The sequence below is a fragment of the Podarcis gaigeae genome (genome assembly GCF_964106915.1).
Source record: "Podarcis gaigeae genome assembly, chromosome: 7".
Lineage (NCBI taxonomy): Eukaryota > Metazoa > Chordata > Lepidosauria > Squamata > Lacertidae > Podarcis > Podarcis gaigeae.
This window is the reverse complement of record NC_139683.1, coordinates 80,440,514-80,456,142: the sequence shown is the minus strand read 5'-3', so window position 1 is coordinate 80,456,142 and position 15,629 is coordinate 80,440,514. Positions and strand designations below refer to the sequence as shown.

Here is a 15,629-nt window from a genome sequence, read left to right as displayed (position 1 = left end):
GGAGAAAGCAGAAGAGTGTGCCTTTGTGGGTAAAGTCAAACCATTAGAGAGTTACAGCACCTACTGTGACTGTACAGAAAAAACATGTTTACTGTTACAGGTGCGCTATTGCATTCCTTTTTGCATCCCAGCCCCAGCAGTCATTCCTCCTCTGTCCACTAATAAAATCAAAATGTAAAACCATTTATTAAATGTGCGGCTGAAACAAAAGAGGCAGGACATTAAATAAAAAGGCCAACATAAAGCATCCTCAGTTGATTATACTTAATAATTTATAATTTTATTATTTATACCCCACCCATCTTACTGGGTTTCCCCGGCCACTCTGGGTGGTTTACAGCATATCTAAAAAAATCCAGCATTAAAAATCTGGTGAGGCTAATTAGCTGCAGGACCCCCTGTAAGCCCTAGTGAACCATCGGTGATAGCCCAGGAATTCTGTGCTTAAGCAGAGCATCTTTATCAATTCAGGAGTTGAATTGAGATTCAGGAGTAGCAGCAAGATTGGAGTGAGACCTCAATCCCCCCCCCCCATGAATGCAAATTAGGGAAAGACTAGTAATGACTTGTATAAAGGTAACTTACATAATTTGGGTTCCACGTATTGTAGCTTGATGGTGGCTCAACAAGTACATAGAACAAAAAGATTAGGAGCATTGTCCCTGGCGAGAAAAATAGCCACATTGCCTTCCAATAGCATTCTAGTGGTCTTCCTATCATCTTTTCCACATCTGCACTGAATCTGTTAATGAAATGGATATATTTAGTGAGGGATCTGTGGACAATTCACTTGCATGTAACCTTATTAAAAAATGAAACCAGCTAAACTTCTGTTTCTCCTCTGACCGCATGCCTGCTCATCACTTGAACAAGTAGAGCAGCTACATAAGCATCACTCAAAAGAGGGAAATGCAAACAAAAGAGGATTCAGGCTTGCGTAAAACGTTTATGTGCTAATTTAGAAATGATTTTTGTGATTGAAATAGAAATGTATTACATGTCTCCATAGTGGAGAAGACTGATCAGCTAGCCTGTTCCGTCTCCTTTCCAGGTGTTAACTTTGAAGCCCCTGCTCTCCCTGCCTAGAGTTCTTAATCTTTTAAACCAGAGGGATTTTCAAATCAAGGACTCCCTCAAATAGAGATCTATCCTCCCTGACAGTTGCTTGGGCTGTTAAGTAGGCCACATGCACACAACCCCCAACCCCAAATCAAATGATCGTTTGCACAAATAAATTAAACACAACAGATAGGAAACCTTTATCCTATTGCAACTTGTGGGGTGTATATCACCAAATTATGCATAAGGCTGCAAACCTTAGCTGGGATCTTATTCCCACTGTATGCAATGGAATTTATTTCTGAGCAGGGGGACATGTGGTTATACTTCAAATACAATAAAAAGGTATCACTTGCTGCACCTAGGCCAGGAACAAATCTGGCAGACACCCTCACTTTTGACTTTCCTGCTTCGCTTAAAAATCAGATCTTCATTGCTCTTTAATGTTTTGTTTAGCCAGCCACTTCCACAATTATTTGTACTGTTTGCAATTGTATTTTATGTTAATGTTGCGCATCACCCCAGTGTGTTTTTTGGCGGTACAGAAATGCTTTTCTAAATAAATAGACTAAATAAAGGTTTGTTGCTTAGAGTGTTGTTTTCACAGGATAAAGGAGGGAAATGGAAGTGTCACACCTCACCAGCTTATCAATGGGCTTGGTTCTCATGATCCCTATGATGAGGGGTGCTGGTAAATCTGGGTCCTGGGCCATACCACTTCAAATAGATGGCTGTTGGCGACTGTACCTCTTCAGACTGAATGGCCCTCATATTAAACATAACGGCTCCCCCCATGGATGAGTATTCAGTTTTGAAACACAACTCACTAAAGCAGTTTGAAGCAGTCCAGATTAGACACCAGTTTACCTTGTAAACCCTCTTCAAGCATTAGAGCTAGTTTCCATGTAAGTGGGGTAGCAGACCGGGGGGGCGGGCAAGGCACTCCATCACTAAAAAAATCCTGATTTGCATCACAAGATGTAGGTGGATTGCCTAGCTTCTCCATAGTGTGTTCATTTCTCAATAGAAATGCTTAGTGATGAATACAGCCTCACGTGTTCATCTGCCTTGAGTTGCTTGTGCACCTAGGGGCTTATCCAGATACATATACGAAGAAACATAGCCATACCTTTTCATTCCATAAAGAAATGCAACACCCATCACTTCAAAGAAAGCAATGACTAGCAAAGGCATGGTTCCCCCAAAGGCATCAAACATCTCAAGCCAGTAGTTTCCTGATCTCAGAGCAAAAAGCAGGCCCAGCAGAAAAGCAGAAAGGCATATTAAACCTACAGACAACAACATTCATTAGTCAATTAACACAAATGAAATGAAATAAAAGAAAACCTAAGCATTGGTGTTTACATGTGCGTTTATAATCAATCCCAACATGTCTGTTCCGTTCTTGCCAAACACCCAAGTTTTGCCACTCACCTATCCTTAATGGTTAATGAGTGCAATGTGGCATCATTAAGACTGTACAGTTTCTGCTCACCAGATTATTGTTATTGTTATTGTTGTTATTACTGTTTATTAATTTATACAGTGCCCTTCGGAGATATCAGGGCAGTTCACAAGATAAAAATACAGGATAAAAGCACATAATAAATAGAACAAAAACAAAACAATCACCCCCGCTCACACAAACACATTTAAAAGGCCATAGAAGAAGAAGAAGAAGAAGAAGAAGAAGAAGAAGAAGAAGAAGAAGAAGAAGAAGAAGAGGAGGAGGAGGAGGAGGAGGAGTTTGGATTTGATTTTTTGTTTTTTATAAATATTTATTAAGAATTTTTATAAGAAAAAAGCATAAATAACAAACAACATTGCTTATGTCATACACAAAATTTCATAACTCGTTTGGACTTCCTCACGTCTCCCGCTCCCACTTACATTGTTAAAAAAATTTTTTCATGCAAATTATCATCTTGTTTACAATCTTATATCCACTCGTTTAAATATAATCTGATAGTTCTCCCAAAGGGTTTGTCTTTTCCTTTATCTCGCTTATCGTCTAATTTCAATCTAGTTTAGTGGTGGCCAATTATTTATGATCAAGCATCCTTCTTAACATTCAATCAAATTACAATATTTTTGTAAATAAGTTTTAAATTTCTTCCAGTCTTCTTCCATCCTTTCTTCTCCCAGGTCTCGGATTGGTGCAAGGGATTCAGGTCAGAGCGAAACAATATAAACTTAAAGCTTTTGCAGATGACCTAGTCTTGACCTTGCAGGAGCCAGAATCTAGTACAAAAAGAGTATTACAACTGATTCAAGACTTTGGTCAGGTGGCGGGATTTAAACTAAATAAACAGAAAACCAAGGTGTTGGGGAAAAACTTGACAGATACAGAGTCAGAACGGTGCCAGAGAGAAACAGAACTAACTGTGGTTAAAAAAGTAAAGTACCTAGGGGTAAACATAACAGCAAAAAATCTGAGTCTATTTAAGGATAATTATGAAAAATGTTGGTCTGAAATTAAGAGAGACTTGGACAGTTGGTCAAAATTGAAGCTTTCTTTTTTAGGCCAAATTGCTGCTATTAAGATGAATGTATTGCCAAAGATGTTGTTTTTGTTTCAAACATTGCAAATTGTGGACAAGACGGAGTGTTTCCAGAAGTGGCAGAGAGATATTTCTAAATTTGTCTGGCAGGGCAAAAAGCCCAGAATTAAGTTTAAGATATTAACTGATGCGAAAGAAAGAGGGGGCTTCGCCCTGCCAGACTTAAAACTGTACTATGAAGCCGCAGCTTTCTGCTGGCTAAAAGACTGGCTACTCCTTGAAGACACTGATGTGTTGGATTTGGAAGGTTTTAACAATGCTTTTGGCTGGCATGCATATTTATGGTATGATAAAGTTAAGATCAATAAGGCCTTTAATAACCATATTGTCAGGAAAGCAGTATTTAATGTCTGGACAAAATATAAAGACTTATTGGAAAACAAAACTCCGAGGTGGCTGTCCCCTCTGGAAGCCAAGGCCCGAAAAAGACCCAATATGAAGGCCAAATGGCCAAAATATTGGGAAATATTAGAAAAAGACGGTGACAATTGGAAATTGCAGAGTTTGGAGGAAATGGAGGGTAAAGTGCGAGACTGGTTACATTACGCCCAGATTAAAGAAGTTTTTAAAAATGACAAAAAACTAGGGTTCCAGGTGAAGAAATCGAAGTTGGAGACAGAACTGTTAGAACCAAAGACTAAGGTACTATCAAGAATGTATAACTTGCTGTTAAAATGGAATACACAAGACGAACTGGTTAAATCTGCTATGATAAAGTGGGCACAGGATATTGGGCATAACATTATGTTTGAGGACTGGGAAAGGTTGTGGACCACTGGGCTGAACTTCGCTGCATGTAACGCTTTGAAGGAAAATGTAATGAAAATGATATATAGATGGTACATGACCCCAGTTAAACTTGCCAAAATATACCATTCGTCTGATAATAAATGTTGGAAATGTAAGGAAAATGAAGGAACATTCTTTCACCTCTGGTGGACCTGCCCTAAAGTGAAGGCCTTCTGGGAAATGATATATAATGAGCTGAAAAAGGTATTTAAGTATACCTTCACCAAGAAACCAGAGGCCTTCCTCTTGGGTATTGTCGGCCAGGGGGTGTTAAAGAAGGACCGAACATTTTTTATGTATGCAACAACAGCAGCAAGGATACTCATTGCCAAGAATTGGAAGACTCAAGATCTACCCACACTGGAAGAATGGCAGATGCAGCTGATAGACTATATGCAACTGGCAGAGATGACCGGCAGAATCCGAGACCGAGGAGTTTGGATTTGATATCCCGCCTTTCACTCCCTTTTAAGGAGTCTCAAAGTGGCTAACATTCTCCTTTCCCTTCCTCCCCCACAACAAACACTCTGTGAGGTGAGTGGGGCTGAGAGACTTCAAAGAAGTGTGACTGGCCCAGGGTCACCCAGCAGCTGCATGTGGAGGAGCGGAGACGCGAACCCGGTTCCCCAGATTACGAGACTACCACTCTTAACCCCTACACCACACTGCCTCTCTCTCTCCCAGGGCCTGGTTGAAGAGGAACCTTATTTGCCTGACACTTAAAGATGTATAATGAAGGTGCCAGCCAAACCTCCCTGGGGAGGTTAATGAATCTGGAAAGAACGTATCTTGAAACAACAGTAGCAGCTAAGAGAATGAGCAATGAGCCAGGATATTCCATCGAAATACTGCCATGCCCATGAACCCTATCTCAGCCCCCATCTGCAATACAGAGATAGTATTAAGCTACTGTTATTTACAATAGCTGAAATAATGTACAAGAAGCACTTTGAACCAAATTAATCCTGAGCATGGTTAACAGCAAAGAAAAGGATTTGAGGAAGATGCCTTACCACATACAGCCTCCTTGCATATGTATCTAGACACAATGGGAGATTCTGCGAGAGGCATCAATATACTTTGAATGAGTCCAAAAATGGAAGATACACCAAGACTGAACAGCATGAGAAAAAACAGAATCGCCCAAGTGTTTGATCCAGGCATCTTAATGACGATTTCAGTGAACACAATAAAGGACAAGCCGGTTCCAGAAACACTCTGCAAAATTCACAAATAATGGTAAAAACTGTCAGATTGATTTCTAAATGTCATCTATTCTAATGCAGAGGCAAAATGTTGTATTACTCAACATTTAGCCATCATCTGGAATAAGATACAGTCATTACCAATGACAAGTTCTTATCTTGACCTGGACCCTTGACACCTGAGATGTGCATTTTTGGGACTCACCATGTTTTAGTGGTATTAAGTTGCTGTAATCTGTTTTTAGTGTTGCATTTTAAATCGTTGTCACTTGCCCTGGGAGCTAAGGGTGAAGGAAAGGTAATAAAATAATAAAAGCAGCCACCTAAGCTCACAGATTGCTTTCTGTGGCTCTTTTAGTGCTCATACGTGCAGACACAGATATGGTTTGTGTGCGTCTCTGCAGAATTATAAGGGGAAACTTATCAAGCTGGACTAGAGTTCTGGTGGGTTCCCTGAGCCCCATCTTCTGTGTGCAAGTATTTGTGGCTAAATAAAGTGACCATAGAACACCCCAGTAACAATAGTTGTAGGGGGGAAGATAGATTGTGTTTCTTCGGAGATAACCAGGCAAACAACCTGTGGTCTCTGTGCACTCATACATATGGGTAGAGTAACAAGCTAGTTTACCATAGACACAGCAGCTTGTATGAAGCCAAAGAGCTAAACACAGCTCTTCTGAAAGAATTTCCTGCCTGGGCCATCACTTCAACAGTAGCTGAAGACCGAGGGCTGTGACCTCCTTGCAGCATGGTAGAGGTCCAGCAGAGAAACTACAGAAAAATGCAGTGGAAGCTGCAGAAACCTTCATGGAATGTGACCAGAGAAGGAAGCCCCATTCATTCATGCAATGCAAGTACAATACCTTATCAAGGAAATACTGGAGATCACAATTTGCCAGTTTGAGAGATGCCAGTTTATTGATATCTGTTTCATTCAAATAACTGAGCCAAAATGCGCTGCTGTCTACAGTGATGTTGTCTTTCCTGAATGCCTTGGTGATGCTTTTAACATTTCTGTCAGTAAAGTCAGGAATGATACGAATTATTTACATTGCCATAGTCCCTAAGAAAAACAGCAGCAATTTGCTTCAAATAGGGGCAGGCCAGGGCCAAACGGGTTTATGCACAACCACTGACGTGCGCTGGGACCAGGAACGCAACCCCCATACAAACAGGAAGTTGCCTGTATACCTGAATTAATGAATATGCACATGGAACATGCAGGATTGTATACTTTGTGTTCTATGCTACAATCTTATTTTAATTCTGCCCTCTGGGGTCCCCTAAACTGGTTTAAAGGGGGGGGGGATGACACAAAATTCTAGACAATGAAAAACAAAAATTGTGAACTTGGACCAACACCTTAAATTGGTTCCTAACTGTGAAACTTGAACGGCTCACCTTTCCAAGCATTCTTTATAGGCCATTGTTGCTTTGAACCCCAGAATTGAAAAAATTGGGATTGATGCAAACAAAGAAGTCAAAGAGTTTATTGCTGCTATCATGACAGCATCCAGTTCACAGTCATTACTAGGAAAAACAAGTACATAACAACCTGATTAAACGTTACAAAGGACAGCACCGAGTCTGTTATACATTTATTATTTTATTTGAAGTACTTGTACTCTATTCTTCACTGAATATTTTCAATCCCAGAACAGTAAAACAAAGCAATTGACAGATGGCATGTTGTCGCAGAAACTAAATAGCTGAAGGCACTACTGAAATATGTTGGTTTTGTCATTGTTATTATTATTAATTTCTTTATTCGCTGACAGGACTCAAAGCAGCTTACAGTTTAAAAACATGAACCACTAGAGGGAAAAAAATCATTGAAATACAATTAAACATGGATAGAATGAAAACTATAAACATGTAAAAAAATATGTTTAAAACCTACCAATAATTACAATAAAAATTGTCCTCAATGTGGGAAAGAGAAAATAAGCAGGCAGACCTAGAACAAAGTCTGAAAAAGAGAAGGCCTGACTAATCCTCTGTGAAGATCCAATGAAATGGCACTGGCGGTTCTAGAAATCTACTGGGGGAGGAGGATCCATCTGAGTGTTGATGCTGTATATTTGTGTAACTAAAGCCTTTTGATACAGAAATGTCAGTAAGACTCTTCAGATCTCATTCAACAGAAACCAGCCCTGGTGCATGCATTGGAATCCCTGAAATCTCTCATCATTCTGGGACTGGAGGGGGCCCAAATATTACACATTTATCACATTTAGAGCTCACTTTTCTCCAAAGGATTCCAAGGTAGCATACAAGCAAGTTATGCTGTTTTATTCTCACTGGAACCTTAAGGCATAAGTTATACTGAGAGCATGCAGCCGCCTCAGTCACTCGCCTTCTCATTATTGCATCTCAAACGTAGCTGAACTTTGCCCAGCACTGGCATTGCAGAAAGAACAACAGAGAGCATCTTTGGGTTGCTCACACAGGAAAACATCAAGAGAACAGAGCCAACCGCTTTTCCTGGGCTCCAGTGTGGGCTGAATGAGAATTGAATCTTGTCTCCAGAGATCACTGAGGCGCTATCTCATAGAGGTTTATTTGACGGTGTCAAACAACTCCCCTCCACATTGTGAGTGAAAGCTAACAAAACTGCAAAATGATACCTACATTGACGGGTTGTAGCTTGAATATGCTATGAGTCCCCCAAATCCTAAAGAAAGAGAGGAAAAGATCTGGGTGGCTGCATCAAGCCAGGCACGTGGATTGTTGATCTTCTTGAGCTGTGAGAGAGACAGAGAGAGTTCAGGGCTAAACACATTATTAGTCTCATAATTCCTGTGTATATTTCACTGATACAGGCCTTCCTGGCAAGCAGTGGAAAATTAGTGTGTTTTCTGAATTCAACAAATTCAGAACAGAACAATGCATTATACTGGCAAACAAGTGTTTCACAAACTGCCTGCTGGGGGCTTGCTGGAGGGGGAGAATCAGTGTGTAGGAGAGAGCGCTTAACTCTTTCCATGCTTGGCGATAGTCCCTTACAAATGCTCACTAGAGTGCTTTTACCTTCACTTGCACATCTTCCAGTCTTGGACCCTGCCAGACAAAGAAACAAAAAGCAGCCCAGGGGAGCATTTGTAGGGAAGAATTGGTGGGCATAGGGAGGAGTAATGACCTGCCCACTGGCTTCCTCAAATACAGAACTGGGACACCCCATGCTTGCACAATTAAGTGTAGTTCTGCCTTGTCTGTCAAAAAATAAGATTTGACCCAGGGTTGCCTATATTCATGAATTTTAGAAAAGGGCACTTTTTACACAAGTTTCTGTTCTTCATAGATTCCAGAGGGAATTAACAAAGTACAATTGCCAGAATATGTGTGAATCCCAACTAGTATTAAGTGGTAAACAAAGAAGAAGCATGGAGGAAAGTTCAAAGTTCAAAGCCACCTCTAAAAGACCAAGTCAGACTTTCTGTACATCATCTGGAACACCAAGGATCAATTGAATAAATACTTGCATTAGGAGTCATGAAGTAGAGTAATCCGTGAACAGCTCCTGGGAGAGTCAGTCCATAAATTAGGAATAATGTTAGAATTAGGTAAGAACATGGGGCTGTAAAATATATTGCCTAAGAGGAAGAGCAAAACAGAGAAGAAAAAAGTGAGTGTCAGGAAGAGGTTAAGGCAATACCATGAAACAGATACTGCGCACACAAAATTACTGAACAGTTGCAGCTGAATCCAACTCAGTGATAAACTGTTTTTGTTTAGGGTGGTTTGAGGAAATGTAAAAGTTCTGTCTGCCATGTTTGAGCTACAGCAGCTCATGCATGTGTGTAAATCACCACATAATGGTGCCATCCAGTGTGGTGCAGCAGTGGTTAACATGGCAGACTAGAATTGAGGAAACCTGCAGAGGTGTGCTCCACAGAAGTGCAGGGAGGTGGGGGGAGTGCAGGCAGTGGGGGCCCCCTCCCAACATTTGTCCAAGTTGGTGCCTATGGCCATGAAGCCAGTTCTTGAGACAGTTCTTGAGACAGTTCTCCAGTCTAACCGACTGAAAGATTGTAAGCAGATTGTGTGCAAGAGGAAAGAGAGAGTAGCTTGAACTCTTTGGATGAGAAGTAGGATACTAATTAAAAAGGCAAGCATAATTTTTTTCTATGTTGCAGAGAAAAAAGGTAGAAAACACTTTGTGACTCCTTAAGGACCAACACTGTAGGCTACCGTTTGTTTTATTAGGTGCATAAAGTCACCAGAGAATGCTGGATTTATCCATACATCCAGATTTTCCTGGACATAACTGGGATTTGTTCTCCGAAAATAATGTCTAAATCAGTTAAAATGTAAGGGCGTATGGTAGCCAAAAAGCTCAACATATTTGCCCAAAAAAGCAATATATTATTCAACTGACTATTCATTATGACGTTTTATGACACAGTCCGAGTCAGGCCATCTAAACTGCTGTTCCATCCCAAGGTGCTTTAGCCCTGCAGTCTAATGGGAACACTTGTGTTCCTCATAGTTGCACTTTATAGCTAATTAATCCATAATTTTGCTTCTCATTTGCTTTACGTATTGCTGATCAAACGCATGAAAAAAATACCTCCTGCATATGGATTATAACCTAGCCTCCTCGCAGACGTATTAGTTTTCAATGGGCAGGTGCCTTTTAAAAATATGATAGAACATTCGTTCATGTGAGCTGCTTTCTGTCTCATGTGGTGCAGCCCAAAGATGGCTTTACCACCTCAATGAGGACCAGGTCAGTGAAATACAGGTGTCTGGTAATAATCCCTGCTCACCTTTCCAGTCGATTCAATTCCTCGTACTGTACAAATGAACACAAGGAACCAGCAGGCTGCCAAACATAAAACCAGCCACCACTGAAGTGGGCCACTGTTTCCAATATCCGTGCTTATGTTTAAAGTGTACCTATACCAGAAATAATTGGTAGGTGTGCTTTTGTGACATTCTTCAATAAGTTCTGAAATAACAAGCACAGAAGGCATTATCAAAACAGATGGAATCATAGAAGAGTTGGAAAGGATCCTGACGATCAGGAATATGCAGTTGTCCCATACGGAGATCGAATCTGCAATCTTGGTGTTATCCGCACCATGCTCTAACAGACTTTCCTAATATGGTGCCATCCAGATGTTTTGAACTAGAACTTCCATCAGCCCCAGCCAGCACTGAAAAATGGGCACCTGTAGGGCTTTTGCTTATCCCAATCTGTAGCTAGGGCCAAAGGAGGCATGGCAGGAACACACCTGGGTCTGACAGTTGCTGACTGTGGCAGAGTTGGACAAACAATTTAATGCAGTGGTTGAAGGATACATAGAAAAGCAGATATTAATAACAGAAAGCAGCAAGAGATTTGGGAACTCACCTGGTTTGCTGGTATCTGTTGGGCAGGAACTCCAAGGTAACGGGATTCGGAAAGAGTTTATAAAATACCACAAAATCCAGGCCAAAAGCATATTATAATACACACTCACTAGGAAGGACACTATCAAAGAACTGTAACCTGTGGAATATACAAGCACATGCAGAATATACAAGCACATGAACAAAAACAATTGCTATTTAACGTAAATATTGCAAGAGCCTGATTCATACAATGGAAAGATCAAATCCAATTACTACCTGAACTCTGGCAGTCTGGAAAACAACATTGCTCTGTGAAGTAAATGTTGGTGCTAACAAACTGGGTGGGGGGGTGGGGGGAGGCAATTCCCATTTTGCCTTACGTGGTGAAATCACACAGGTTGCCCTTGAGTGGCTCTGTTTATTTTCTACACAGATAGACATGCAACTGCCTGAGTTTACCACTACTGGGATGCGGGTAGCGCTGTGGTCTAAACCACTGAGCCTCTTGGGCTTGCCGATCAGAAGGTCAGCAGTTCAAATCCCTAAGACGGGGTGAGCTGCCGTTGCTCGGTCCTTGCTCCTGCCAGCGTAGCAGTTCAAAAGCATGCCAGTGCAAGTAGATAAATAGTTATCGCTGTGGTGATAACCACAAACTGGGGGGGGGGGCAATTCCCATTTTGCCTCAGGTGGTGAAATCGGACAGGCTGCCCCAGTGGTTCTGTCTATCTTCTAGAAAAGGGGTCAGGAAACTAAGGCCCATGGCCACGATCAGGCCCGATTGCCCTCTGGATCCAGCCCACAGACGGTCCTGGAATCGCCGCTTGGATCAGCTTCATTGTTCGGGCAGTGCCATTTTTTTTTCCGGGTGCATTTTCCCCTCCCCTCCCTCACACACACCATGGCAGCAGCGCTTCCCTCCTCTTGGCTTCTCCCCGCCCTGTGGAGGAAGGCAGCTGGGCTTTGATTGGCAGCTAGCCAATCCAAAGACTCGACACCCACCCGCTGGCCTCTCTGTCCATGGCTGCACTGTGGGCATCGTGACAAGCACGGGGCTTTGTATGGAGCTTGGTGCGCCTGCTGGCCCTGCACCTGGTGCCCGAGAAAGCTGGCCTAGAAAGGAGAAGCACCACCACTGACACTGGCTCCCAACCACAGTCAGAGCGGCGGCAGAGGTAGGAAAGCAGGGGGAGGGGCTGGGGGAGAGAGAGGGAGAGAGAGAGAAGCCGCCCTCCGCCGCATGCGTGCACACACACACAGTTCAGCCCGCCACAAGTTCTGAGGGGCGGTGAACCAGCCACCTCCTAAAAAAGTTTGCTGACCCCTGTTCCAGACAGAATAAGCACGAAACTGCCTGAGTTTACTACTACTGGGAAGCGGGTGTCACTGTGGTCTAAACCACTGTGCCTCTTGGACTTGCCAATAAGAAGGTTAGCGGTTCAAATCCATGTGACGTGGTGAGCTCCCGTTGCTCTGTCCCAACTCCTGCCACCCTAGCAGTTCAAAAGCACGCCAGTGCAAGTAGATAAATAGGTATCACTGTGGCGGGAAGGTAAATGGCATTTCTGTACGCTCTGATTTCCTTCACGGTGTTCCGTTGTACCAGAAACACTTTAGTCATGCTGGCCACACAACCCAGAAAGCTGTTTGAGGACAAACACTGGCTCCCTCATCCTGAAAGCGAGATGAGCACTGCAACCCCATAGTCACCTTTGACTGGTCCTTTACCTTTTACCCTACCACTACTGGGTTTGCTATCACACCCTCATGTAGCCCATGCATTTTCCAGGAAGGAGCAATGATTAGAAGATTGTATAATCACAAGTAAAGGAAATTGCAGAAACCTACCCAGTCCTCCCAGGTAAGGTGAGATGCGCCACCAGAGTCGAATGGGGCCTTTTTTCAAGCATTGCCCTACAGCTAATTCAAGAAAAAATACAGGGATGCCTCCCAACACAAGCGTGGTGATGTATGGAATCAGGAATGCTCCTAGAAACACAATTTCCAAGCACAGTTAGCTCATAACAGTGGCATAGACCCAGGGCGGGAAAGTCCCCTGAGGCTGGTGGAGCACACCTCCAGCCAAGTGGGGCGTTGCTGTGCCAGCTGCCTGCAGAGGCATGTCTGGCCAGTCCAGGCCACACTGGGGATGCCCCTTGACCACCTCCGTCCATCCATGCCTGTACTCCATGGGCCTGGTCTGCTTTGCTGCCTTTGCCAGGGTGGTGAAGCCAATGCCTGGTGGGTGGGTGCCTGGTTGTACCCCCTCAGAATTCTGCACCCGGGGCTCCAGCCCCCCCCCCCCCCATTATGCCACTGCTCATGCCCACCTCCATCTCTAACTATCTACTAGTATTATCGTCATACCAGCAGCATCTGTTAGGTACGTATGTTGTACGTAAAATAATTATTAAGTAAAGCAAACAAAGCTGTAGCAGTTGACTGAGTTGACTGAGCAGTTTTTTTTATATGGTGATCAACTGAGGTAAGAAAACCTGGGGGTGCTTCTTAACTGCTATGGCTCCCAGTTGTGGCTCTTGAGAAATCTAGTTCCTTGAAGGGGCAAGGGTTCTACAGCTAAGGATTATTAACTAACCCTCCATTGGGGAAGCTGTGATGTTGATATCGGATTTGAATCAGGATTGCCCCCTCCGATATAAACTGTATGAGGGGCAGGGAAATGTTGTAGATAGAGCTAATCATGTTCTTCCTGCTTAGGACTGTGCAAAAAGGCAATAATATACAACTAATTGTTAGCGGGTTATTGTTTTTTTTACTGTGGCATGCATTGAAAGCACATTAAACTGCATAAATTAGACCTGCTGTAGAAGATCTAGAAGGTGAAAGTCATGAAAAAAATGCTGTTTTTGCAGTTACATTGTAGCTTGTTTTTATTCATTTTTAAAATTCTGGAATGGTGCGGGGGGAGCTCTGCAAATAATCTGTTCTGGACAATGCTTTTATGATTCTGTCATATGATACTTCAAAAACTCAAGTATCAAGCATTTATGCCTCCCCTATCAATCTTTACCCTGTCCCACGTTAGTGTCTCTTTTGATTTGGCAGTGTTGTTTTCTAAAACCAAAGTTAAATCAACTTTGAGGGGAATCAGCTAGAGTCAGCTCAGGTGTTCATAGCTCCCTTAGTCTATGTCTAAATTATCTGCCTTCCTTGAGAAGCAGAAAAGATTGACAAAAAGTTACTTTGCTGCTGCAAAGGAAGTTGCTCTTGGACAAAGTAGCTTGTTTCTAATTTCTTCATTTTTCAACAAGGAATAATATGTATCTTAAAATCATTTATCAGTGTTAAGAGTCAAAGTACAGAAACACCACGTTTAAAATAAAGTTTGGATTTGATATCCCGCTTTATCACTACTCTAAGGAGTCTCAAAGAAGCTAACAATCTCTTTTTCCCTTCCTCTCCCAGAAAAACGCTCTGATTTGAGTGAGGCTGAGAGACCTCAGAGAAGTGTGACTAGCCTAAGGTCACCCAGCAGCTGTATGTGGAGGAGTGGGGAATCAAACCCAGTTCACCAGATTATGAGTCCACCACTCTTAACCACTACACCACACTGGCTCTTATTGTCATGGTTGCCTAGAAGCAAGGCTATTTATTTTATCATGTTTCTTGCCAATAAAAAAACCCAAACACTTTAAAAAATCCATGTCCATTTAGTCAGAGAAAGTAAACAACTTGATTCACTCAGGCACTAAATCCATGCAGTAAAACCAAATCAATCAGTAACAATGGATAACAATCCCAACAAGACTTAACGCTTGGGTTGTAAGTCATTCAGTAATACTATTAAGCTCTGCATGCAAATCGTAAGAGTTGCAGTGAGGCATTGAAGTTAATAGAAAAATTAGTGACATATTGTCCCCACTGTCTCTGTGTTGTTTTGCTCTGTGCACTTAGCCATCTGTCATTTAGGAGGAAGAGCAGGATATAAATGGAATTTTATTTTTTTTATCCAACCCACCAAAAAAAGTACTTCCACCCCTTTTACAGCTTCTGTGACAGTCTCCTCCCTCTAGCTATCATCTGCCACAGCTGAGGCCATCAGGTGGAGCGTAGCAACATATAAGTACGTTTGCAGCTGCCTCTGCAGAACCATTTTATGCCACCACTGTTCCCACCTCTGGCTTTTTTTACATCTCACATAGTGCTCCTTAATCTCCCTTAATGGCCCACCACTCAGGCTGTCACCTCACTGGGAGCTAGCCTGGCTATTCCAAGAATTTGAAGCATTGATTAAATTTTAACAGTTGCTGGATCCAGAGATTAGAGGGGTGTGGCACACCCCAAACACATATTATTTTAGAACAAGAGGAGCATGTCATAGTTTAGTCTAAACACAACTAATCAATGAAAAGGTGGGTTTTCTCTTACCTCCTCCATAGGTTTGGCACAAGTATGGAAAACGCCACACATTTCCAAGACCCACAACAAATCCGGAACAGCTTAAAAGGTACTGGAATTTACTATCCCACTTGGGCCTTTGTGAGTGTTTAGAGCTGCTTTCGGGTTGATCAGTTGCCATCTTTACTTTATACTCCTCAACACTGCCTTCGGGTTGATCAGTTGCCATCTTTACAACTTCTTATTTTCCTTTCACTACATATTTCTCCAATATTAGTAGCAGCCAGGCAACTGAACCTCCTCACTCACCATGTAAGCAGCA

General features: G+C 42.4%; 3 protein-coding genes and 1 long non-coding RNA gene across 5 annotated transcripts in view; 1 reads left to right on the top strand and 3 right to left on the bottom strand.

Annotated features, from left to right (window-relative positions):
* Nucleotides 1-1,636, top strand: part of LOC310849491 — a 23,584-nt gene extending 21,948 nt beyond the window's left edge. The window contains exon 2 of the long non-coding RNA XR_014566925.1: nt 1,585-1,636. This is a non-coding gene — a long non-coding RNA (uncharacterized lncRNA). The remainder of the gene's footprint in view (nt 1-1,584) is intronic.
* The window catches only part of LOC310849469 (sodium-dependent neutral amino acid transporter B(0)AT3-like), a 16,662-nt gene extending 1,100 nt beyond the window's left edge, over nt 1-15,562 (bottom strand). Inside the window, exons 1-11 of one of the 2 annotated variants that reach the window (XM_083749701.1) lie at nt 15,338-15,562; nt 12,797-12,937; nt 10,971-11,108; nt 10,384-10,565; nt 9,097-9,207; nt 8,246-8,358; nt 7,016-7,144; nt 6,478-6,628; nt 5,423-5,627; nt 2,189-2,348; nt 586-742 (exon numbers count right to left, since the gene is read on the bottom strand). In XM_083749701.1, coding sequence (XP_083605827.1) covers nt 586-742; nt 2,189-2,348; nt 5,423-5,627; nt 6,478-6,628; nt 7,016-7,144; nt 8,246-8,358; nt 9,097-9,207; nt 10,384-10,565; nt 10,971-11,108; nt 12,797-12,937; nt 15,338-15,536 — 1,686 coding nt within the window. In that variant the 5' untranslated portion in view covers nt 15,537-15,562. The remainder of the gene's footprint in view (nt 1-585; nt 743-2,188; nt 2,349-5,422; nt 5,628-6,477; nt 6,629-7,015; nt 7,145-8,245; nt 8,359-9,096; nt 9,208-10,383; nt 10,566-10,970; nt 11,109-12,796; nt 12,938-15,337) is intronic. The other variant, XM_083749702.1, reaches the window with a different exon arrangement.
* Nucleotides 1-15,599, bottom strand: part of LOC310849460 (sodium-dependent neutral amino acid transporter B(0)AT3-like) — a 39,940-nt gene extending 24,341 nt beyond the window's left edge. Inside the window, exon 1 of the mRNA XM_083749681.1 lies at nt 15,541-15,599. The gene's annotated coding sequence lies outside the window, so the exon portion shown is untranslated. The remainder of the gene's footprint in view (nt 1-15,540) is intronic.
* The window catches only part of LOC310849468 (sodium-dependent neutral amino acid transporter B(0)AT3-like), a 61,061-nt gene extending 45,432 nt beyond the window's left edge, over nt 1-15,629 (bottom strand). Inside the window, exon 1 of the mRNA XM_083749699.1 lies at nt 15,546-15,629. The gene's annotated coding sequence lies outside the window, so the exon portion shown is untranslated. The remainder of the gene's footprint in view (nt 1-15,545) is intronic.